This window comes from Macaca nemestrina, chromosome 8 (assembly GCF_043159975.1).
Source record: "Macaca nemestrina isolate mMacNem1 chromosome 8, mMacNem.hap1, whole genome shotgun sequence".
Taxonomy (NCBI): Eukaryota; Metazoa; Chordata; class Mammalia; order Primates; family Cercopithecidae; genus Macaca; species Macaca nemestrina.
In genome coordinates, this window is record NC_092132.1 from 42,097,805 (window position 1) to 42,124,055 (window position 26,251).

General features: G+C 37.3%; 1 protein-coding gene and 1 non-coding gene across 3 annotated transcripts in view; both read right to left on the reverse strand.

Moving 5' to 3' along the window:
* Positions 1-865: 865 nt before the first annotated feature.
* Positions 866-26,251, reverse strand: part of LOC105476018 (frizzled class receptor 6) — a 34,291-nt gene continuing 8,905 nt past the window's right edge. Inside the window, exons 3-7 of one of the 2 annotated variants that reach the window (XM_071067919.1) lie at positions 15,524-15,720; positions 8,812-9,829; positions 5,578-5,726; positions 3,979-4,389; positions 867-2,687 (exon numbers count right to left, since the gene is read on the reverse strand). In XM_071067919.1, coding sequence (XP_070924020.1) covers positions 2,528-2,687; positions 3,979-4,389; positions 5,578-5,726; positions 8,812-9,829; positions 15,524-15,720 — 1,935 coding nt within the window. In that variant the 3' untranslated portion in view covers positions 867-2,527. Of the gene's footprint in view, positions 2,688-3,978; positions 4,390-5,577; positions 5,727-8,811; positions 9,830-15,523; positions 15,721-26,251 lie in introns of both variants that reach the window. The other variant, XM_071067920.1, reaches the window with a different exon arrangement.
* On the reverse strand, positions 25,188-25,230 carry LOC139355972 (small nucleolar RNA ZL63). The gene has a single exon (XR_011607350.1). It is a non-coding gene; the product is annotated as a small nucleolar RNA ZL63 (small nucleolar RNA).

Genomic DNA, 26,251 nt, shown 5'->3' on the forward strand with positions numbered 1-26,251 from the left:
ACCTGATTGTTTGATTGTATGATGAGCACTGTGGTACTTTTAGAGTATATAAAATAACATTTTCTTCCTCCAGAGAAGGTTTTCATTTACCTGGTGCTTGAGGGTATTACTAATCCAGAGCTACCTTAATCTAATGTCAGGGTTTGAGCTTTTTCTATCTACCCAGACAACTTGAAGCAGGGCTGCTTTATGTACAACTCACATGTACTTTTAGGATCCAGCCCTTTGAGGTCAAAATTCTAAGTGTAGGGTGGTTGCAGACCCCTTGTCTTCCAGCCCTTTGAGGCTGTCAATAGCACTGTTCCACTTCTCAGCCACCCTTTCCAAGTAATCAAATGCTCCTGGGCAAAAGCAGCTCCAAATGTTGGGCTTCATAGTGAGAATTTCTCTCTTTTCCCAGATCTTAACCTGGCAATTCCTCACTATCTTATTAGTTTTTTAATGTTTGGGGGTAATGTTATTTTACTTCTTTTTTTCCCCATCACAGAAATCTGCCTACTGTTTTATTTCATCCATATATTTTAGCCTTCTTTTTTGGGAGGTTTGTCTGTATCACCTAATCACTGTTAGGAGGAAAACAGGGTCCTGGGGTTCCTTTTGCTTCACACCCCACACCCCAGATCTTTCCTACTGGCTTTAAAAAGTTACACTTAATATAGCTGTATTATTTACATTTTTGGAGAGAAATCGTGACAAAAAACAAGAGTCTTGACTGTATTCTCCTTCAAAGTTAAAAAGAAGCTTCTGACTTATCAGTCATGGAGTCACTAATCTAAAAAATTACACTACTTCCTTGGCCAGAACTACTATACCTAACCACAGAATACTCCATAATTCTTATACAAAGATAATTTTATTAATGAAAAGATCACACAAAACAAAGTTTTTGTATTCAAAGTTATCTGTTTAAAATGTGGAAAAGGTAATATTTACAACATTTTCCATACAGTACATAGTTTTTATGCCTTAACAGAATGCTAAATAGAGAAAAAAACTGAGAGCAAATGCTAAATGGAGAGAAAACCAAAAGCATCAGAAAACCTTGTTCAGAGAATAATACGTAATAGGCAACAAAATTAAGAAAACTCCTTAATATTTTTAAGTATGTTGTATAAAAACATTGTGTCTTGTTTATTGGGACTACCTTTTTTCCATTTGATTGGCATTAATATCGCTATCACACTCTTTAATGTTCAGCAAAATCCTAGTGAGCTGCCGAAATGAATTCTACAAAATGTCTGAGAAGGATACAAATTTTACATTTGTACGATACAAAATTTAATATTCTAAATGTTGAAAAACAAAAGTTAAAACAAAGAAAAAGTATAAGCAACTGTCAGTGGTTATAATGCAATCAATGGGTGGTCATGAAACATTAAAAAAAGAAAATCAATTGCACTTGGCCTAATATACAAAAGACTAACATTTTATCTACTAACCCTTTAGGACATTTTATTTGAAATAAGCAGAAGGATCAGTGAGCAGCATAACACAATCAATAGTGGACACTCTGAGTAAGCACCTTATTTCAGTTACGTAATTTAGATCCGTGAAATTCCTCAAACAATGAGACTATAAAATTCACACATTTTAGATGGTAAGGTATCAATAAGTGGGTTTTTAAAGTTAAATTCCTATTAAAAGACTTTTTGGTATATCTTTTTTTATAGTATAAAATAGTACTATTTTACAATTTTCTTAGAAATTCAGTGTAAAAGCTACCAAAGTGCTAAAATATCACAATAGCATGATAACAATACTTGAATAGGATTTCAAAAAAGTTCAAATACATATAAGCTTATTTCTAAATATGTATAAAAAGATACAAGGATAAGTTTTAAATACCTCAGCAAAGAAATATCTTGATTTTAGGCCGGGCGCGGTGGCTCAAGCCTGTAATCCCAGCACTTTGGGAGGCCAAGACGGGCGGATCACGAGGTCAGGAGATCGAGACCATCCTGGCTAACACGGTGAAACCCCATCTCTACTAAAAAATACAAAAAAACTAGCCGGGCGAGGTGGCGGGCGCCTGTAGTCCCAGCTACTCGGGAGGCTGAGGCAGGAGAATGGTCTAAACCCAGGAGGCGGAGTTTGCAGTGAGCTGAGATCCGGCCACTGCACCCCAGCCTGGGCGACAGAGCAAGACTCTGTCTCAAAAAAAAAAAAGAAATATCTTGATTTTATATCAAAAAAGTAAAATAGCATAGTATATCTTAAAATACTCTTAACAAGAGTAGAATCTTCATAAATAGAAAAGGAAGATTCCTCTAACTCTGTCCTCCCACACCATTAAAAAAATATTATTAACCTGCACATTTCTGTTTTCAGGTATACTGTTGTCATTAACCTTTGTGTGAAATGAGTCATATTATTCTTGAACTCTATTTTTTCCAGTATAACAGTAGGCAATGCAGCTTGAAGTGCAAAAGAAGAATGTAACAGTGGTTCTTACAAAACAGTGCATAGGTCACTTCCAGTGTAACACAAATTTGCTTCTGAGTAATGAGAGAAATGTTCTTCAAGTATCTCAATGACAACCACCTCCCTGCTCTTTTCTCACTCCTGAAACCGGGTGAACAAGTAGAGATGTGGAACCTTTGAGGCTGCTTGGTTCTGAAGAACTGGGGACCTGCAAACTGTTGCTCTGTGCCAGGCCAGTGTCAGTAATATCACTCTTTGGACTAATCCTAGATAAAAGAAAAAACATTGACGCACACACATCCACAAGCACAAATATGATGCCATTTTTCATGAGTTTAACCCCTAACCAGTGTCCACCTTTATCAGAGAATAAGTAGTTAAACGTCTTTAGGTGTACTTTAACACTTCAAAATACAAATAATTTTTGTTTTTATTTTTTTTTTTTTGAGACGGACTCTCACTCTGTTGCCCAGGCTGGACTGCAGTAGCGCGATCTCAGCTCACTGCAACCTCCGCCTCCTGGTTTCAAGAGATTCTCCTGCCTCAGCCTCCCAAGTAGCTGGGACTACAGGTGGGTGCCACCATACCCGGCTAATTTTTTGTATTTTTAGTAGAGATGGGGTTTCACCGTGTTAGCCAGAATGGTCTCAATCTCCTGACCTTGTGATCTGCCCACCTTGGCCTCCCAAAGTGCTGGGATTACAGGTGTGAGCCACCATGCCTGGCCAAATAATTTTTAAAAATATAATATTCACTGACTTCAGACATTTCATCAAGCACTACCCGTATATAGGCTGAACATGGAGTCTCATGGGGAATAGAATTAATAAGGCAGGATTCCTGTCCTCAGTTTAACAAATGTTTTATTGATTTTCCACCATGGATCAGTACTGTGTAAGAAACTGGGAACATAAAGATGAGTAAGACTTCAGCTTTCCCTTTGAGAAGGTTACAAATCTACTAGAAGATAAAGCATGTATCTAATTCCAATCCAAATATATGAAAGCTGCCATAGGAACACAGAGAAGGTGCATTTAGCCTAGTCTGAGAGGGTTAGGTAAGATAACTTTGAGATCTTAATGCAATTAGCTGTTTGCATTCTGGCTTACCTGTGTTTTGGTCACCTATGGCCATTGAGAAAACTCATTAAAGATAATGTCAATATCATTTCATGTTCAGAAAATAAAATAATTTTAGATAAAATGACACATTATAATTTTGTATAGGGTGACACCTTTTAGACAGAATTAAAATGCAGTATTAATTAAAACTTAGCCTGTATTTCAGGTAAATTGCATTTACTTAAATGTACAAGTAACTCTTAACGATTACCACAGAAATGAACATTCCTACTTGAACAACATATATTAAAGCTGTTCTCAAAGCTAAGAATTAAACTACTAAATAGCATTATTATAGGCTGAACCCAAACTTCCTTCGGGTAGGAGTACAGACATAATATATCACAAAATGCTTTCCAGATGTGTTATGCTTTAATAAAAAATGTGTAATGCAGTATTTAAAATAGTGATGATTTTACATAAAATCAAATCTCACCTTCCTTCGCTCCGTGCACCTTCAGATACACTGCCTGCCTGGCCCTTCTTGTTGACCTGTTCCCCAGAGAGTCTGGAGCTGGATGCTGCTGGCGAGGCAGGTTCACCACAGTCCTGTTCTATTAACCTGGGGGTGCTAGCTCCGTCTGCTCTCACCTCTCTCATTGATGTTTCTGGTGAGGTTTGGATTTCTGTCAAAGTTTCTTGTCCTAGGTAATCATGGCTAGTAATTGCTACTGCAGAAGTGCCATGATTTGCTGTAGCTCCTGTGCTGGTTCCCATGGATTTGGAAATGACCTTCAGCTTGTGTGAACTTGGTTTATAGTGCTTCTTTTTGTGTTTAACTTTAGAATTGTGCTTTAAGAAAAACTCACATGATTCCTGTAGTACTCTTCGACTTTCACTGATTGGACTGTAAGAAAATTGAAGGAGAGGATTTACTCAAATTACAAGTGTTACAGTAGAGGCTCTAAAGGATATCACGTATCTTTTGCCAAAAATCCTTAGTAACTAAGGTTGAAAATTCTATGGTTTGTATTATTATAAAATCTGAGATTATAAATACTAGGACATAAACTGATTTTATAAAATCTTTTGGGTATACACTCTAAGTCGCTTTTGTCAGTATAAATAGTAAACTGGTAAGAAATTAAAAAGGCAAGAATCAAAGGATGAGGGCAAGGAGACTCAAAACAGCATAAATGTACTATACATAATACTGTATTTGTATTGTACATAAATACGTAATATAAAAGTAAACCAGAAGAAAAGGATAGAGAATACAATTAATGGTCTTCATTTAAATATAACTCTTTCCTTTCTAACATTAAAAATTAGCAAGTTACACTGAAATTAGTGTGAGTACATAAATATGAGATAGACATATAATAATAGTGCAAAAAAAGTCCAGTTTAATATGATTCTTCAGGTCTACAGTTCTGAAATAAGTTAATCAAACCAGTGGGGAACAATTTTTAAAAAGCTATAGTACATTGTATATAGTGTGTGTGTACACACGAGTATATATATTATATATATATAACTAAGATGAATTACTCATAAATCTAAATCAATATTGTTATAGAATATTCTATAAGTTTGAATTTTTAACATCTTAAGCAAGATAAATAAGTGAAAATAGGTCATAGCTGTGTGTAATAAGATTTAAAGGTAGTAAATAATGGCCATAACATATCACTTATATTTGAATCATACTTTATAGGTTTCTTTATATATAGTCTTATTTAATCTTTTATCATTGATAAAAAGGATAAAATTATTTAAAATGCTGTACCCAAAATAATGAATCCAATGACAGCAGTAATAATATTGGATATACTATAAATCATGAAAAGAAAATATGCCTTTCATAAATCTTTCATTTATATTTCAAATAGAATAGTATATGTCAAAGACTAGTATAACAAATGCAAAAATAAAGCATGTCTCTTTCATGAAAAAAATTTCCAAACTTCAGTTGGCTAATCAAATTGAAATAATAGTTGATATAATGAAACTCTAGTACATTGATTTGAACAGTTCCTTGGTATTTTGATCTGCTTATTTAAAAATCATGTCAGACAATTCAATAGTTTCTTACTCTCTCTTGCGGTTTCGTTTAAAAAACCCAGCCCATTCTGTGCACGTCTTTTTGCTTCCAACCCAGAAGACAGCAGAGATGCCAACAATTAATGTCATCAGGTATTTTATCATAAATAAAGCCAATTCTGGTCGAGCTTTTGCTTTTGCCTACAAAAAAAACAGTGAATAATAATATTTTCAGTGATGCACTTAAAGTGGAAAGAAGTCTATATTATCAATATAAAACGAATGAAAATTATAAATCTTCAACTGTTTCACTAAAAAAGTTTGAAATGATATAATGAAGCATGCTCTAAGTGCAATACATTTTTTATCTAAATGCTGAACAAAGCAGCTTTATGAACCAAATCTCTAGAAAGGGGAAAATACGGAAATATATTTAAGAATAATCTCCTAAATCTTGGCATGATTTCCTCACATTTTTTTCTTGATAGATACAGTAGCCTCTTATAATTGCCAGAATATTTGCCTCTAAATATTTACCTATTTCCCCCCACTACAGTCTACCACAAAAATTCATTTAAACTCATCATAACAACAAATATTTTATAGCTTTTATACATTATTAATATTTATATTATAAAAACTTGGTTAAAGTAAATTAAGTAAAATGTGAAAATTTCCTAAGAATTGAAATTATACTTTTCTTTTAGGCATAAACTTTGAAATTCTAACCTTAAACATTGCACAAGGGTCAAGATATTACATACTCTGCATTTCTTGCCTTTTTGACTTACTAATATTTCTTGGAGACCATTCTGTATCAGTACAAACAGAGCTCTTTATTTTATTTTATATTTTTATTTTTATTTTTTGAGATGGGAGTCTCACTCTGTCACCCAGGCTGGAGTGCAATGGCGTGATCTCGGCTCACTGCAACCTCCGCCTCCCGGTTCAAGCAATTCTCCCACCTCAGCCTCCCGAGTACCTGGGACTACAAGCGCACACAGCCATGCCCGGCTAATTTGTTGTATTTTAGTAGAGACGGGGTTTTACCTTGTTGCCCAGGCTAGTCTTGAACTCCTGAGCTCAGGCAATCCGCCCTCCTCAGCCTCCCCAAATGCTAGGATTACAGGCGTGAGCCACCGCGCCCAGCCAGAGCTCTTTATTCTTTGTAAAGGCTGTTCCATTGTGTGAGTGAACCATAACTTATTCTACTATCCCTATTAATAGATATTTACTTCCAATCTATTGTCATTTGCAAATAATGTTGTAGTGACTATCTTGGTATTATTTAATTTCTCATATTTGTAAGCAAATCTGTCTATAAATTCCCAGAAGGGCAGGATCATTGTACACACATTATAAATCTATACATACTGTGAAATTGCTTCAAGAGAAGGTTGAAATAGCTCCTAATAGCAAAGTCTGAAAATATGTATTTTGCTATTGTCTCACCACACAGTGGTTAGGACACCTTTAGATGTTTGCCATATCATACATGGAAATATAATTTAAGTTATTTTACTATAACTTTTTTCACATGTTTAAGAATAGTTTTTTCATTTTTATTTTCTGTGAATCTTTTCCCTCCTCTTTTCTCATTTTTATATCAGATGGATGGTTTTTTTCTTATTGATCTGTAGCAACTCTTTATAAATTAGAGAAATTAGCTCTTCAACTATGATGTCATATGCAAATAAACTTTCCCAGTTGGTCTTTTGACATTGATTATGGATTGGTTGTTGTTTTTGTTTTGTCACACAGAATTTTTAAAAAAATTTTTTTACTTAGTCAAATTTAGCAATCTTTTGTAATTTCTATAACTACAAGAATATTATATCCTTCTCCACTTGAAGATTATAATTTTGTAATTATATCCTATTATATTTTATAATTTCTTACATAAAACATAATATAAGAAATATAGATCTTTTTTTTTTTTTTTTTTTTTTTTGAGACGGAGTCTCGCTCTGTCGCCCAGGCTGGAGTGCAGTGGCCGGATCTCAGCTCATTGCAAGCTCCGCCTCCTGGGTTTACGCCATTCTCCTGCCTCAGCCTCCCGAGTAGCTGGGACTACAGGCGCCCGCCACCTCGCCCGGCTAGTTTTTTGTATTTTTTTTAGTAGAGACGGGGTTTCACCGTGTTAGCCAGGATGGTCTCGATCTCCTGACCTCGTGATCCGCCCGTCTCGGCCTCCCAAAGTGCTGGGATTACAGGCTTGAGCCACCGCGCCCGGCCAAGAAACATAGATCTTAAACTTAAAAACCATAGATCTTAAACTTTTTAGCAGTATGTAATAATTTCCTCTCCCAAACCTTGCCAAAAAGACTGAGGAACCTAGGAGTCATTATTAATATAGCAGGATCACATTAAGACACAGCCCTCTTATTAGGTATATAGTAAAAACAAACTATGGGTAACAGATTATGGACAAGGTATAAGGCAAGTAAAACTAGCATCCCCACATACCAACATAAAAAATAGGTTCCACAATGTTATAAAGCAGTAACTTTCTGAAATATAACCTATTATATGAAATAGTTTGACCTTTCCATTGCATAATTTGATATACTGTGATGGCAGTGCTCTTATTCAACGCACTTAATACCACACAGAGTCAGGAATAACGTCTAAAATCTATTAAAACAAAACCAAATTTATATTTACAAAACTTCAACTAAAAAGCTTTAAGAAATTTTATATTTTCAGAAATTTACTTTTATTAATTTTAAAAACACCACCCTTATACTAATCATAAGAATCAGAAATAGATAAAACATATTTTGTTACAACTGTGTTTTTTTCAATTGAGAAATGACAGATGAGTCAGGCAAAAAGCAAATTCTGTTTTTGTAAGTATATACTATGTAAAAAGCTGTAAGATAATATGATCAAATTAAATATATCCAAATAAGATTTTTTACTACTAACTAAAAAATTAAAAACAATTGCCAATGCGGCAAAAAGTGACTTCTGTTTTCCTCCCAATGTCAAGGTCTGTTCTTTTGACTCTGCTCTTTATTGCTATTAATCTGCCTTTGCAGCTTAATTTAATTTTTCAGAGAATAAAGGAAGTGCTTTACTACACAACTGAAGCTAAAGCTTGAGGAAGGAAGTCATGAAACATTCACCCCAGTTTCAGTTGATGTGTAGGAAATCCTTACCTATGGCTCTTGTATTTTCTCACCTGAAATCAACTTTTACATCCATGACTAATACAAGTATATTTCCATGGAACATTTTCCACATTAAATGTAAATATAGACATAATCCAAGTGATAGCTTTTACCTGATAAGGACATGGGATATGGTACTGACGACAATGATCAGAGACCCAAGTTATCTCCCAGGTAATCCTGTTCACTTGCTCATAGACGTAACATCCGAGAAGTGTCACTAATGGCACAAGATACAAGCCGCTGAAGACTCCAATTCGAATCATAAATTTCTTTAGTTTTTCTTGGTTCCGGCCATCATGTTGTATGACTTGTCGAACATGATTTAAGGAAATAATGCCAGCTAAAAGAAGAGAGAGCCCAACAAACACACAAAGGCACAGTGGCAAGAGTACAAAGTAGCGAGAAGCATCCAGGTCATAAAGGCCAACAAAGCAAACTCCACTAATGTTGTCTCCTTCAACTTTGTTCATAGCAAGAAGCATAACAGTCAGGAAACCTGGTGTTCCCCATGCAACAGCATGAAACCACACTGCTTTTTGTTCGATGGCTTCACAACTCCATTTTCTTCCTGCAGCTAAGAACCAAGTAATGGTAAGAATCACCCACCACACAGTGCCAGCCATTGTGAAAAAATACAAAAGCATGAACAAAATGGTGCAAGCCTTATTTTGAGACCCTAGGACAACAGTGTCACCAAGTTCTAGCTTCTCATCTGCCTTATTGCAGGCTGTGCTATCGCCTAGCAAAAATCCAATGAAGTACATAAGAGATACAATGCTGTAACAGACAGAGTAATATATAATCGGTCTCTCTGGGTATCTGAATCTTCTAACATCAATTAAAAAAGTAAGGAATGTGAACAGAGTTGCACAAAGACAAAATATTGAAACTATTCCAATAAAACTTTTTGCAAACTCTAGCTCATCGCTTTGAAAATACATGTTGGGGCACGGAGGCGCACATTGGTCAATTCCCAGAAACTTATATCCTTGTCCCCCAGAAGTCTTAAGATGTCTTGGACACCAAAATCCAATGTCTCTTTGGACTTGTTCTGTTTTCTTCTGAGGACCAAGAAATTCTGTGTGTGGATCAAAAGTTACAGGAACAGTCTCATCACAGTATTGTAATCTGTAAAGATTATAAAAATTAAATATATGAAATCAACATTTTTATTGATTCACTATTTTAAGCTATGCTTTCCAACTATAAAATATTACCTTATGTATTCATGATTGATGGGAAGAGATACAAACCTAAATGGATTACAGATAAGAGTTGAGTAGAAATTTTTGAAGTTGACTAAAAACTTGTGGCTGTTAATGGGGCCTCAACACAATAATTTATATTAAATACAAAGCAGGTGAACATGAAAAGGCACTTCCTTGGAAAAAATTAGCCAGTTAACAGTTTTAAAATAATTTCGGTTTTTAAGGCTAAATATTTAAGAATTTATCTTAATTGGTAGCTTCCAGAGAAGTACTGGCTTGTCTCTTTATAGCATATGAAGTATGTCTTTATATCATATGAACTGTCTTGTCTATTCACTTTTATTTTCTCATGCCCATAAGAAAAGTGAAGCAACCATATAACTAAGGCGATGATAACTAAAATGACTGAAACGAGATCCTTCTCTGGATTGACAGGATAGAGTTCAAGTTTTAAAGAAAGGCAAGTATACCAGCAAGAGGTAGGCTGAGGACCAGCTGAATGAAGATCACCATTTTGTTCAGGTCGGGCTCTTTGCCTCCCTTGTTTATGGACAGTCCTGAGTGATAGATGGAGATATTTCCATCTCGTACAGAACTTTATCACTAAGTTGAGTTTGCATATACCAGTATTATTTTGGGGGATCTATAATGGTTTAAAAAGTATTGGAGGTTTTGGCCAGGCGCGGTGGCTCATGCTTGTAAACCCAGCACTTTGGGAGGCCGAGGCAGGTGGATAACTTGAGGTCAGGAGTTCAAGACCAGCCTGGCTAACATGGTGAAACCCTGTCTCTACTAAAAATACGAAAATTGGTGACAGGTGCCAGTAATCCCAGCGACTTGGGAAGCTGAGGCAGGAGAATCACTTGAACCTGGGAGGCGGAGGTTGCAGTGAGCCAAGACCGAGCCATTGCACTCCAGCCTGGGAGACAGAGGGAGACTCTGTCTCAAGGAAAAAAAAAAAAAGTATTGGAGGTTTTAAATGAGAAAGCATTTTAAATATACCTTAGAAAGAACAGACTAAAACATATGCCCATAAAATGAAATACAAAAAAATCATCTACCAGCTTTATTAAAACATAGTATTATGTCAATTTTGCTTTATACATTTTAAAATAAAGTAATATAACACTATAGATACAGTGGGGACCCCTTTCTGGTCTTATTTCCTTCTCTCTCTCCTCAGAAGTATTCATTACCACAAATTCAGTTTTTACTCTCAAGCATTTAAAAAAATATTTTTATTACATTATTTACTAACCATAACCTTATAAAGTATTGTTTTTCAAGTTTTGAACTTTATATAAATGACATCATGCTGTATATAGCATGCTATAACTTACGTTTTAAAATTTAACACTATATTTTCTAGATTTATCCATGTTGACAGATGTGGGTCAACTTTATTCATTTTATCAACTGTATGGTGGTATTCCAGTGTCTAAGTATATCACAATTTACTAATCATTCTTCTATGATGGACTTTTAGATTTTTTCCCATTAAAAGAATTAGGAAGAATATACAATCAATATTCTTGTGCACGACTCTCTGTGTAAGAGTTTCTATGGGAGGGGATTTCCTAGGATGCAGGGTTAAGCATCTGCCATTTTACTATATATTACTAAGTTGTTCCTGAAAATGATTATGTATCTACCAGAAGTGTATAAGTTCCACATAGGTTCTATAGTTTCTTCAGTCTAAAAATAAAACAAAAAGCTAACCAGTTTCTCTCCCCAATTTATTATATGAGGTCTCACTGTATCAGTAGAATAAATTACCAGCCTCTACTGTCTAGAGAACAGGAAAAAAAATTATTAATCAAGACTAATGTGGAAAAGGTCAGTCAGTGAATGGATACATTCATTCACAAGTTAATTGTGCTTAAAATCTTATTTTCTCCACATGAACTCTAATTGCAAACAATCAAGTCCGTCAGTATTCATCATGTTTATTCACTATCATAGAAAAATCCAGATAGAATATTTCTCTTAAATATATGCCTGTATATGCCTGAGATTCTTTTTTTTTTTTTTTTTTAATGGAGACTGGGTCTCGCTGTGTTACCCAGGCTGGTCTTGATTTCCTGGACTCAAGCAATCCTCTTAAATAGCTGAGAATACAGCTGTGCAACACCATTCCTGGCTTATGCTAAGAGTTTTATATCCAAAAAAGACGATTCACCTTGCCAAAATATTACATTAACACTGGTCTGAAGGTATATGGAACAAGTACAGTCAGCATTTTGATCTTAACGCAGTAGAATATTTCATGTTATAAAAACATCTGTTAAGCATGTTTGTAACGTTTTCACTTTGAAATGCACTTATTAATTATAAAATCTGTCATAGCATAGTGGCTGAGGTATGGAAAGGCCTCTGATAAATCATATTAGGAAAGTGGTTTTCATGAAATCAAGTCAGCTATACCTTTGAGGAGAAAAAGTTTGACTATCATAATAAAGACAGGAAAATGAGTGTAAGGAAACAAGTATAACAGAAACTAAGGTTCCACAGACTCTCAGGTGGTATGGTGGACATGCACTGCTGTGAGGAAAGAGGGAGAAATGAAGAGAAGGAGCACTATGGGTCAAATGAGTGGAATTCATCTATTGGCAAGCTACCCGAGGATGGCTGGAGCTGGAAGTGAAAACAAAGTTCAGTTTACAAAACTCTTCACGTAGAAAAGAATGTGTCTGTGCTCTGATGAGCTGAGGAAACTACAGACCTCAAAGAATGAACGCACCTTTTTCTTCCAAGGCAAAGGCATTCTCCTGGGGAACCAAGAGCCTAAGGCATGTCATAACCACACAGTTCTGCTGTTTCTCAAATAATAGATGCGGCCTTCATGTTTTTACCACAGTTATGTTAAATCTTTCATTATGCTAGAAATCTTTCAATGAGCTAGATTTTATGTTTTAATCAGAGGTTCCCCTCTTTCTTTGTGTGTGTTTTCAAAGTAAATAAGATGCCACAAAAGCCTGAAGGTCTTATTTATAGAAATGAAAAAATATTCTCCAGTATAGGCCATACTAGAATTATTTTTATGTGCAACTGACCCAAGTAACATTGTATAAAAGGATGTTTATGGGTTTGCTTTATATTAATGGGATATGGTTTAATGTAGGGCTTAAACAATTTTAAAAAATGAATTCTACTTCCCAATTCAATGTATCAAGCATTCTCAAACATGAATAAATTTGATTTAGTTTAATTATTTAAAAACTATCTGTTTCTCAAAAAATCAAGTTACAAAGACCAAAACTCCAACAGAGTTAGAAACTAAGCATAGGTGCCAGCGTAAATTTTTTCAAGTTATAACCTCCCCTGCTTTGAAACTGAGTAGGCAATCTCATAATGAAAGAGCAAGTATTTTCTCCATAGGCCTCGCCATCTTCTCATATAAATATAACTTACTTACTGAATCTTCTTCCCTCCACTAAAATGTAAGGTTCATGATGGCAGAAATTTTTGCCTGTTATAACTCTAGTGCCTAGAACAGTCCTGGCACACAGTAAGAGTGCAAGAAATATGAGTTAAATGAATCATCAGTTTTCTCTCCTTTGCTTTTGCTGTCATCATCCTTGGTGACTTGACCAAGAACAAGCCATCCACACTCTGGCTTCTCTGCTATTTAGCCTCCTCATCTCCAGTGACTATCCCTAACCCACAGTGGCCACCCGTAATCAAAGTCACACAGGGAACCCTGCCACAACCTGCAAGTACATACTATCTCCAAAAATCAACTCAAGCATCCTGCCCTTCGTCTGCAAGTTCCTATCCTTGCAATTCATTTTTTTAAAACATTCTCATTATGCCTTAAAAAAAAAAAACCTCATTGGGATAGATCTCCTCCAGCTTGTCTCCACACATTAGTTCTTTTCTCTCTTCATTTCGCTCCCCATCCATTTAGACTTTCATAGGCTATTGTTTCAGTAACACCCTTCTCATTATCCTTCATTTTTTAGTGCATCTTTATCTTTGCACTGAATCCATCTGACAAAACCCCAACCACAACTATTTGCCTTCTCTGTGCTTAGTCCCAAGCATCCCACCACAGCTGGAGAAGTTCTCAATAGGCCAGATGAGATCCACAAATTCAGGATCGCCTGATTTACCTGAAATGTTATGAAGCCTCTCTAGTTAGACTCATTCTCCTATGCTCCATAATGACCACTTCTCTTGAACACATATCCTTCTTTTCCAGACTCACAACAGAGGACCTCCTTGACTCTTATTATGTCACAATGGAAATAGAAACCATCAGAAAGAAATTCTTGCAACAACTCTTACAAAACACACAAACCTACCTATATCCACAGCCGTCCTATCCTTTCCTACTGGTACAACAGATGTTCCTCCCATCCACGGTCAAAATGTCATCTATGCTTGGGATCCTACCTCCTTCTTAGAAAACTACTATTGAAGACTTCTTCTACCCCATATATGCTTGCCTCTTCCTTTTTCCTAGTAATTCTTAAAATAGTTATTTCCCATTAAACTGATAAACTTTCCTCTTTTATAGCCAACTTCCCTAAGAACTCTGTTTCTGGCTTCACTTTCTCCTGACTCCTTCACCTACTGTGATCTGTCCTTTGCCCCAATCACTCTAGTGAAATAGCATAGTGTAATATTCTTTTTGACTGGCAGCACCTGACATGTCCTCTGCCTTGAATACTTTTTTCCTTCGGGACACACATTTATTATTTGTTTCAGTTATAACCACATGACTGACATCTTGCCAACAGGAATGCATGTGGAAAAGGTGTAACACTTCCCATCTGAGGCACTCAAGAAAAGGTGTGGGTTCTCTACCTTCTCTCTCCCATCCACCTGGCTGACAGAGTTGCAGGATGGAAGTGTCCTGGATTCCTAACAGAAACTGCCACAGAGTGCTGCCCAACCCTCAGGAGACTGACACAGGTGCCATGCTCTATACAGAAGCTCACAGGATCGTGCTACCCATTCCTATCTAAAATATTGAAGACCTCATTGCTTTCAGCATAAAAATATGCAAGATGGGCCCTGGATGGTCTGACTGCTGCTTCTCTCTCCTTCCTTATCTTGCACCATATTCTTTCTTACTCTCATCACTCCAGCTATACTAGTTTTTTAATTCCCTGTATATGCCATGCTCCCTCACTCCCTGTTCAGGCTCTGCAGGGTCTCTGAATAAGCTATTCCCACTGCCCAAAATGCTCTTCCCTCCTCTCATTGCCTAGTTACCTCTGTCTTACCCTTACCCTTCATACTTTAGCTCAACAGTCATTTCCTTCACTTTTCCCCAGTTTAGGTCAAAGCTATCATTATATATTCTCATAGAACTATCTACCTTTCCGTTGTTGTATCTATCACAGTCATAATTTTGTACTTATTTGCATAATTATTTGATTACTGCCTGTTCCTCTCACCTCACTGTAAGTTCCCTGAGAACAAGAACCGAGTCTGTTTTTTGCTCACCTTTGTGTCCACAACACTTAGCACTATAGTGCCTGGCATATATTAAGTGTGTAATAAACATTTATGGAATTAAATAATGAAAGCCTGTCACTAACATCCCAGAGAGCTAGTACCAGTAGTAAAATACCATTAGTAGCTTTCCATGAAAAACATAATTTACCTGTCACATTCAAGCTCCTCAGGCCATCGGATCCCAAAAGTGTCAATTAATTTTTTGCAATCAGAATATACTTTCTCACAAAGTTTACGACAAGGTGGAACCACATGAATTTGCTCTGTACAGGTTGGTACAAATGCCTTGCAGAGGAAAGTTTCAATGTTTGGTGAACATTCCAGATTTGCAAGAGGAAGAAAATGCTATTAAAGACATCAAGATACAGTTAGAAAACATTTTAATAATAGATGAATAAAATTAATATATTTACTGTTTAAAGTATATACTTTTTCACTTATACTCCAAAAGAATCTTTAAATCTCCCTCTACCAGACTTATGAACTCTTCATACACAATTTTATTCAATCATATATTTTTCAAGAAGACATGGATTATTCCAGGGAAATCACTTGTCAGAGTCACCAAGAAACTCCACATTGTCAAATCTGATGGTAAATTCTGAATGTTCCTTCTACTCAACTCTTAACAGTAATCGACACAGTGGCTCCTAGCTTCCTCTTGAGGCCCCTTTTGCACTTGTCTTCTAGGACACAAATTCTCTTGGACTTCTAGCTGTCTCATTGGCTGTTCCTTTTCTGGTCCTCTTCCATTTCCCAATTATGATCACTGAAATGCTCCAGAGCTCAGTCCCCAAGACCTCTTCTCTATCTCTACTGACTCTCAGGGAAAACTCATCCAGCCTCCATCTCTACCGTGAACCATAGACTTGAAAGAGCATCTGCTCTGGGACAACCCCATTTGGCTGTTAATGGGCATCTCGAACCCAAAGTATGCAAAATACAACTCAATCTCACCCTATCTCTGCCTCCCAAACACTCCCTTAGTATTCTCCATCTCAGTAAATAATGCCACCATTCACCAAGTTGCTCAGGCCAAGAATCTTACAACTTACTTTTTTCTTTCTTTTTCTTTTCTTTTCTTTTTTTTTTTTTTTTTTTTTTTTTTGAGATGGAGTATTGCTCTGTTGCCCAGGCTGGAGTGCAGTGGCATTATCTCGGCTCACCACAACCTCTGCCACCCAGGTTCAAGCAATTCTCCTGCCTCAGCCTCCCAAGCAGCTAGGACTATAGGCGCATACCACCACGCCCAGCTAATTTTTGTATTTTTAGTAGAGACGAGGTTTCACCATGTTGGCCAGGCTGGTCTTACAACTCGTTCTTTACTCCTCTCTTCTTTCATCCCATCTCCAACCCATCAGCAAATCCTGTTGACTCTCCCTTTAAAGTATATTCCAAATCTGACCATTTCTCACTATTACCACCCAATCTAAGCCACTATTGTCTTTCACCTCAACTACTAAACTGGCCTCCTAACAGGTCTCACTACTTCCCACACTTGCTAATCTTACAGTGAATTTCCCAACCAATGTGATTCTTTAAAATGTAAGTGTATCCTTGTTCAAAGACTCCAATAAAATAAATTCCAAAGTCTTTTCCAATTCCCAGGAGCCCTTAAATTTCCGGTTTCCCGCTATGTCTCCAGTTTCATTTCTGGCCACTTTGTCTCTTATTTACTCCATTGCCACTAAACTGGACTTTTGCTTTTCATAGTTTCACATGTGTTTCTGTCTCAGAGTCTTTGCACTGGCTGTTCCCCTCACCTCTTCACCCAGATAGTGAGTCTTGTGCCCTCATTTGAGCATTTGAGTCTCTGCTCAATTCACCTCAAAAAGGCATTCCTGCCCATCCTATCTAAAATTATCCTGTTCTTATCTTTCTCATTACCCTGGTTTGCATTTCTTTTAAGCCCTTATCACTATCTGACATTTCATTATGCACTAGTTTATTTAATTTTTGCCTTCACCACTAGAATGTAAATTCTAAAAGGGAAAGGATTTTTTCTATTTTGCTCACTGCTGTAGCTCCAGTGCCTAAAACAGTGTCTGCTACATGGCCATTTTTCTATAATTACAGAATAAATACATGATTCTCCAAAACAATAAATGAACACTAAAAAAGCATATCAATAAAACATTTCAGAGCATCAAGACAGAGAAGATCATAAATGTTTCCAGAGGGGGGAAAAAAACAGAATACATGTAACTAAATTAAACTGTGAATATTTGATAATATCAGAAGTTAGAAAAAAATGAAAAAATAACTATAAAATTATAAAGAAAAATGCATTTCAACCTAGAATTCTAGATCCACTCAAACATTTAGAGGGTAGACTACTGACATTTTTGGCGCTGTAAGGAATACAAAATTTAAACTTTCAAGCATCCCTGTTTAGGAAGCAACTAGAAGATGTAATATTCCTGAAATAAATTGAAGGAATATATGAATAAACCAGGAAGGAAGATAATATGGGACCCAGGAATTAGCTGATTCAACAGTGAAGAATGACAAGAGAAATTCTCCGTGTGACAACTACAAATCTAGTCCAGAAGCAATCAGAGCACATTTGACAGAAGGGCAGATGGCTGAGGAAGAAAGGTCTCCAAGGGAAAGGAGTGGGGATTGAGATTGACAGATTATATGTTATTTTGAGCACTAGGAAAATTGCTGCCAGGTGTATGACAAGTCTGTTAGGATATCTAAAAACAGTCAGACATTGTTACATAAAAAACAAAGCAAAATACAGCTACTGTGTTAATTGTCTGGAGGGTATTAAAAATATAAATGTACTCAAAGTATACTACCTGACTCAGCAGTATGCAATATTTAATATTTCTAGTAAGGTTATCAGTGACTATTCATTTAATCAAAAACTGTATTAGGAGAAGTAAAAGCGGCAGGGTAAGAGAAATGAATTATCAACTACCCTAATAGGAAAGAATAAACAGAAACAGCCTGAAGTTCTAAACTGATTAATCTATAACCAACAGAGTAAACCTGTTACTTAGAATGTGGCCTGCATACCAGAGGAACACCTAAAAGAGTTCAAAGAGGCTGCCTCTCAAGGGCAGGACTGGGATGTGGATAGAAAAGGTGGGTAAGGACTATTATTTTTCTGTTCAAAGCCTTTTAGTATTGAGGGTTTTCTTTTCCAGCTTTATTCAGGTACAGCTGATGTATGATAAAATGAACATGTATAAAGTATACAATTTGATTGGTTTTGAAATGATTATCACAGTCAAGGTAATAAATATATCCCTCACCATCAGAAGTTTCCTCTGGCTCCCTTGTCATCCCTCCCGCCCTTCCATTCTCCTCAGCCCCTCAGTAACTCTCACGCCTGACAACTGATCTGCCTGCTGTCACTGCATAGTGGTATTTTCTATAATTTTACATAAGTGGAATCATATAATATGTTTTCTTTTTTGTCTGGCTTCTTTTACTCAGCATCATCGTTTTGTGATTCAGTCATGTCGTTTGATGCATCAGTAGTTCATTCCTTTTAATTGCTGAGTAATATTCCACTGTATGGCTGTACCATACTTTTCTTAACAATTTACCAGTTGATGGACAGTCTGAAGTGCCCATGGGACATTTGAGTATGGAATATCTACTAGCAGGTGGTTAAATAAAGCTATATAGAGGTGAGACTTTAAATTAAGGATATGGATTTAAAAGTCATCAGTATAAAAGTGGTAATTGAAATAATTGGCTGAAACTACCTAAGGAGAACAAGTAGAGTGAGAGAAGATGAAAATTCTGATTCAAGGGAAATGCACTGACTATATATTAGCATGTCCTACCACTAGAAATGCCATTGAAATGAAAGAAAAGGTTTAAAGGTAAAAAACAAAATCTATAACTGCATTAAAAAAATAAGGAAAGGGCTCCCTATAAGCTTTGGGAAATTTTTGAAATATAAAAAAAAGGAATGACAACTTCTTTCATCAGTATGGCCAATTAAATATCTCCTGCCACAAAACATTCAGGTTCTGGATAAAGTGCAACAAATATACTTTAAAATGCATTACTGAGCACTGTACACACCTTAAAACTAGACTTAAAACATATAAACAAAAAGCAATAAAACTATAGGGAGAAATGGACAATTCCACGGTCATGAGAAATTTCAATATATCTTCTTCAGTAAATGAACGGTCAAGCAGACAAAAATTAATAGGTAAATATAAGCTTTGATTATAGACTACAATTAACAATTAAGTCTGACTTAAAGGGCATATACAGAACCCACACCCAACAATTAGAGGACAATAGCTATGGAGGATGTCAGACCAGTGGGAAGTTCCCCTGTCCTGATAGGGCAAAGTGACTAAGCAGAGACAGGGTTGCCACCGTTGACATATGTTATTGCTTTTATTTGAATGATGCTCTGAGATTGGATCCTTTGTCACCTCACAGGAACTTGGAGTGCAAACAGCATGGTACTTTTCTCAGTTTCCTCCATCGTGAGGGGGAGAGAGTGCCCAGACGGTGTGCAAATCCTCCTCTGAACCTGAGGTAGCAGAAGGGGAGCTGCGGGCAACTAGTAAACTCTAGTAAACTCTTTGTTTACTGTCCCAAAAAAGCCTAGTTCCTAAATTTTTTGACTATCTGGTAATCAGATCCTTTGGTGGAAAGAATTAAAACACACTGTGTTTATTTAGTTCTTCTAACTCAGAAGCCATGATTAACTGGTGGTCAGCACTTAAGAAGTAATTATCTAGTTCAAGGGCAGACAAAATGAATGCAATACATGTACTTTTGTTATACTAAAACACTTTTCTTACATGGAAAACACAAGTCACTTCCCTAATTTAATTCTTCTACAGTGCCAAAGTTGGCTAATCCAATAACGTTGATATTCCTGCACTGTGTGGAGGATAAACTGAATGCTGAAAACTCAGATACCTTCAGAGGCCAGCCAGGTAAACTCAAATGCCTGTAAGACGATAGAGAATATTTGAGAAGCAGTGCTACTCAACCCCAGCAGACTATTATTTGGAAATGGGGGCATAGAATTGTCAGGTATATCCATTTTTCCCAAGAAAACAGAACTTAGATTGTTATGTGTAATTTCTCAAATTTTAGATTTTGGTACTTTACACATTTGAAACAGGACCCCCTCTCCCTCCCCACCACACACACACACAGAAAAATCAAGTCTCAGTTCAGATCCAGTGTGGGCCACCAACTTCCAAGTTCAGTTGCAGATGAACAGCCTTAAAGAATTTTAGACTTGGAAGGGACTTGAGAGAAAACCTTTAAGTTAATTATTTTCGAAGTGTATGTGTGTCTGTGCATGCACACATACACATTTTGCCAAGAAACATTTTCCTTAAATAAGAAGTTAAAAGGAGGCCGATATACTAAACAAATAAAAGCACAGTTTCTTGGGCTGAAAAGGAAGCTCTCCCTGCTGAGATACCTCTCACCATTCCCCTTTGCTACCAGTGACCTCAAAGTACCTCCAGAGATCACAGATGAAAAACCACTGACCTAATCTAAGCCCTTGGATCAAGTGAGAAAACTGAAGCCAATTTCTTATTAAAATTGTTACTCACATTCCAAAATGTACTCTGAATTAGAAGCTAGGTATCTTTATTCCTGATTGAGTGCTACTTTTACCAATTCTATGGCTACTAATAATAAATCAGAGCTTTGGCTCATTTGGTACTTACCAAAAACCAGGCACTGTGCTTTTTCATATACCATTTTCCTTTATTACAACTTGTTCTCTCCACCTTGCAGCTGAGGCAACTGAGACTCTGAGAGGTTAAGGAACTTGTATAGTCACAATAGTAGTAAGAAGCAGAACTAGGACTAATGTCCCTATGACTCCAGAGTATGTCCTCTTTAACCTTCACTCTGTGCTGCTGTCCGTTTCTCCCTGAAAATTACCCTTTCCCAAAGCACAGCGACAGGCAAAAATGCCAATGAGGATGAAGGGAAGAAAATATATCAAGAGGATTGGGACTTTTCCACATGAAAGAAACTCTTCAGTTTAAAAAAATTAATGTTCACAGGATACATATCAAACACTATAAAACCTCAAGCTATGTTGATTACATTCCAGATGATGATGTATCTCCTGAAGCAAAAGCAAGTATTCCATCATATAGAATACTTTCAGAACAAATCACAGCACTTTAAATAATGGGTAGTCAGCCTAGTATTGAACTCGTTATACCAATCTGTTGAAACATAACCAGGAGGAACATATATGCAGTCTTTTGAAGTAAAAATCATGATCGAAATATTTTATGTTCTTCCTCAAAATGTCCTGGGTACCATTCTCAGAAACCAAATCTAACATGACACATTGAGATATTTCTTACGTCCTTAATTTTATGCTATGAATTTCATCATGTTATTAAACTAGCATTTAGCATGGTAAGTGCCAAACCTGTGAATTAAACTCATGAATTAAAGTGCAAATCCATGAATTGAGTAGATATCAAACCTGGTCACATCAGTCTGTTCCTTTTACTCCCCTTTAGTGATACCACCTTCTTCAACTCTTAGTAACCCAGTGCCTTCATGATCTCACTTATAAACTCCTCCTTTCAAATTTCATTCTCAAAAAAACTCATCTAATAACTATCAGTGTTGGTTCTGAGATTCTACCATTCAATAACCAAAACAGTGCTATTTACTACAGTTTCAAAACTCAAGAAATAAAAGGTAAGCTCCTTTAAGGAAATGGTCAGTCCCTGGCAGAAATCCCTGGAAACAGCAGTTACTATTAGTACTGGCAGAGATGAGAAAGAAGAGGACATCTGAGAAGGCAATTCACATCTCTATCGTGAAAAACAGCCTGAGCCAACAGTAAGAAAAATGAAAAATGAGAATCAAAATCAAAATACATGGAGTATTTTATATAATCCTTCGTTGGAAATAATGCCAGCATTTTAACTCTAACTAGGTTCTAACTCTTCTTTAATTCTAATACTTTAATTCTAACTATTTAATTTAACTACCTGTGCTTCCTTTGGCAGGTAGTTTTCTGTTTCTGAGTCTCAGAGTATCCATCAGTAAAGTGAGAGTGATGAACTAGATGACCACTAAGGAGATTTATGGCTCAAAAGTTTAGGAAGAGGGTAACAAAGAATTGAGTAGAAGAACTGGAGATCAATTTCACAACAACTGTAGGTGCTACAGTGAAATTTTCTCCTTGGTAAGGAACACTTTTTTTTTTTTTTTTTTTTTTTAAGAGATAGGTTCTCACTCTGTGGCCTAGGCTGGAGTGCAGTGGCACAATCATAGTTCACTGCAGCCTCCCGTTCCTGGGCTCAGGTGAGCCTCAGGCCTCAGCCTCCCAAGTAGAGAGAGTCTGTGTTGCCCAGACTGGTCTTGAACTCCTGAGGTCAAGTGATTCTCCTGCCTCAGCCTCCCAAAATTCTGGGATTACAAGTATGAATCACTGTTCCCAGAGAGTAACACTGTTTTGCACTATGCTCTAGAGTGAATATTTACTATTTGGGGGAATCCAAAAGTAGGTAAGACACCATGGAAGCTAAGAGGGATTCAGGGATACAACCTGGCAATGAAAACATAGGCTCCTGACCTAAGCTTGGCCATTTGTATACTCTGGGTATTGTGATTCCTGGGGAGAGGGTTATGCAAAAGAACAGATATAGTCAGATTATTTGAGGAAGCTGCAATGCGATCAGTAATTCTTGCAGTGGCCAAATAAGTGTCCAGTGACAATGGCTCAGGAAGTATCCAATGGTATTGGCACTGGTGACAAACTAATCCTGTGGTATGACCTTAGCTATGCCCCAGTTCCCTTTGCTCCTCCTTACATTTTGAACCTGGTTCTCCTGCCTTCCCATTAATCTTACAAGCTGTCCAATATCTATCTATTTTCTCCTTATTCAGAATTGGTTTCTGTTGTTTGTAATCAAGAAGACCAACCAGTACAGAAAAAAAACATACAGAATGGTTTGCAAGTGATCTCAGCAAAACAGGAGGAACTCTAGAACTGGGTTTCTGGTCTGAGGCCAAAGGCAGTGAGCATCCTGTTAGTATTTAAAGATGGAAATCTGGCAATGCATGGCAAAGTGAATTAAGTTATCCTTGTAAGCACTTAGCTTGGTTTTCGCTTAGCTTCTCTGTACATATTAGAGTGATGTGCCCCGTGAACATGAGGCTATGGGAGATCAAATGAGTGGCTGCTGCCAGAGAACCAGAAAATAATATAAAAAGCATGAGTTATTCAGATTGTAGGGTAGGGTGTTGACTTCTAACGGTACTGCTTGGTTTAGGAAGAGAATAACAAACTGGCATCTCTGAATTTTTGACTCAAGGTGGGGAGCAAAATACTAGGCTGGGCACGGAGGCTCACACCTGTAATCTCAGCACTTTGGGAGACCAAGGTGGAAGGACTGCTTTATGCCAGAAGTTCAAGACCAGCCGGGGCAACACAGCAAGACCCTGTCTCTTAAAAAAAAAAAAAATTAGCAGGTTCTGGATGCACACAGCCCTATAGTCCCAGCTGCCTCTGGGGCTGAGGCCTGAGGCTCACTTGAGCCCAGGAGTTCCAGGTTGCACTGAGCTATGATTGTGCCACTGCACTCCAGCCCAGGCAACAGAGTGAGACCCTGTCTTTAAAAAAAAAATGAAACACACACACACACAAGGACTAAAAGGACTTAAGGCTTAAGGAGTTGAAAACCAAGCAGTTTGATCTGCAGGTGGCTAAATTATATCAGTTTAATGTGCTTCCCATTCATGTAAGAGACCTGGTGATATTGTAACTAGGAAACAGTGAGACCTAGAGTTCTGTAGTGGGGACACATGACAAGGCTCAGGATATCACAGAGTGCTCAGAACCTGCAGTTCTCAAGGTAGACCCTTTCTGTAAGAAGAAAATAAATAGCCCCCTGCCCCATCCCACCAGTCTTCGATGTCTCAACCTATAACGAGAGTTTCACCCCAGCATGCCTTAGGAGCATCAAGTCAAAATCGAATCTGAAAAAAAGACCTACAAACTAGTTGTAAGACTGTAATTTATATTGGTTTCTGAGGGTTACAAATTGAGGAGGAAATAATACAATTTTAGATGGGGCTAAGACATACTGATACGGGGTTATTTCTCAGAGATTCTAGATTCATTGTGCTAGCTTCAGAGACTGGGCTTTTGGAGGTAAGATGATAAATGGGCTTTTGACAAGGGTTCAGTGAGACCTAAATCCAACCCACTGCAATTTTCCAAGTTCATGTATGTACACTTAAAATAGCTGTATTTAGCAAAAGCACAATCATCATATTTGTTTCCTGGGTAAATGTTATTATGGTAGGGACCAAACAAAAACCATTAGGGTCTCCCTCCCTACCATGATAGAAAATCAAAAACCATACTGCAGATTAAGGGGACTTTCAGAGACTGGCAACACCACTAGAAACACACTCGGGGTAACAGTTCCCACCACCTGCTCATTTCAACTTTCCAGTGGATTGTCTTAAGCAACCTCAACTCAATTGGCTAAGGTGATTCTCCAGATGTGGTCTCTTTCCTGTAGCAAATAGTAAAGCTCAGGCACCTTGTATGCCTCTCTAAGCTAGCCAGTTTTTTCTTCTACAAAAGCAATTTGTTCTCACCCAGCAGAGACAGCAGCATATCTTTGCCAACTTGCCTTAGAGCAGTGGTTCCCAACAAGTGGCCCCTGAGTGAGCAGCATCAGCATCCCCTAGGAACTTGTTAGATGTGGAATTTTTCCACCCCATCCCAGACCTATTGATTCAGGGACTCAGGGGTGGAGCCAGTGATCTGTGTTTTAACAAGTCCTTCAGATGATTCTGATGCACACCAAAGTTTAAGAGCTTCAGCCTTAGGGGAACAGCAGCTCTTCAACTCTGTGCCTCAAATTCAGTCAGTGAAACATATCACCGACTTCACAGGACATCACACTAATCTATCTTATCGAAGACATAAAGATGATGAGGCCATAGACATGTACTCTAGATGCCATAGTAAGACACAAGTGCAGATGAGGAGATTAACCCTACATAATTAAAAGGGACTTGGCTTTTGCTACTAGTTCCTCATAGAAACTAAACAGGAGAGAACATCTAGAGATCATCAAGTCAAGTTACCTCTCATGAATTGAGTGTTACTGAACTCACCAACTCATGATGTCAGGGACCAGTTGCATTCATCTTCAAGTGGCCGGGTAGATCTCGAAGATATGGGAAAGTAGCACATTCTCAGAATGCCTGCTTCTGCCATATTACAATCCTTTCCTTAAAACACACCTATGGCTTCAAGGAGAGTTCCCTCTGACCAAATGACTCATGACGAAACAATTACAGCCTGGCTTACAATAGCTAGCCCCAGCCAAGAGTGAGCTACTGTAGGATTATAACTCCATTCAGAGGTGACCCCAGCAGGCAGAACTTCAATCACTGTCTATGTTATCAGTAGAAAGATGGTCTCAGGTAAGAAGTTACATTGATTCATGGGCTATAGCTAATGGTATAACAAGATAGGGACCTGCAAGCAACAAGAGCTTGGAAGAGTTCTAGAGAACTGGTATTAGGAGTCCAGAAAAGCAGTATGTGACTGGACTTCTCCAAAATGGGCCTATAATCTCAAAAATAAAATTTTTTTTTGCATGTGAATGCAAACCCAAAGGTCCCAAGACAGAGGAGGCTCTTAAATGTGTAGACTAAATAATCTACTCTGTGGATGTCAATCAGCCTTTTCTCTAGTTACACCAGTATAGGCTTAATAGGCTCAGGAACAAACGGGTCATGGTGGCAGAAGAGTGCCCAGATCCAATAGCATAGACTTCTCCTTCTTGGGGTCATCTGGCTATTGCTGAGTAGTTCATTTGCCAGAAGCAGAGCAGTAACCAATCTTAAGCCCTCAATATGG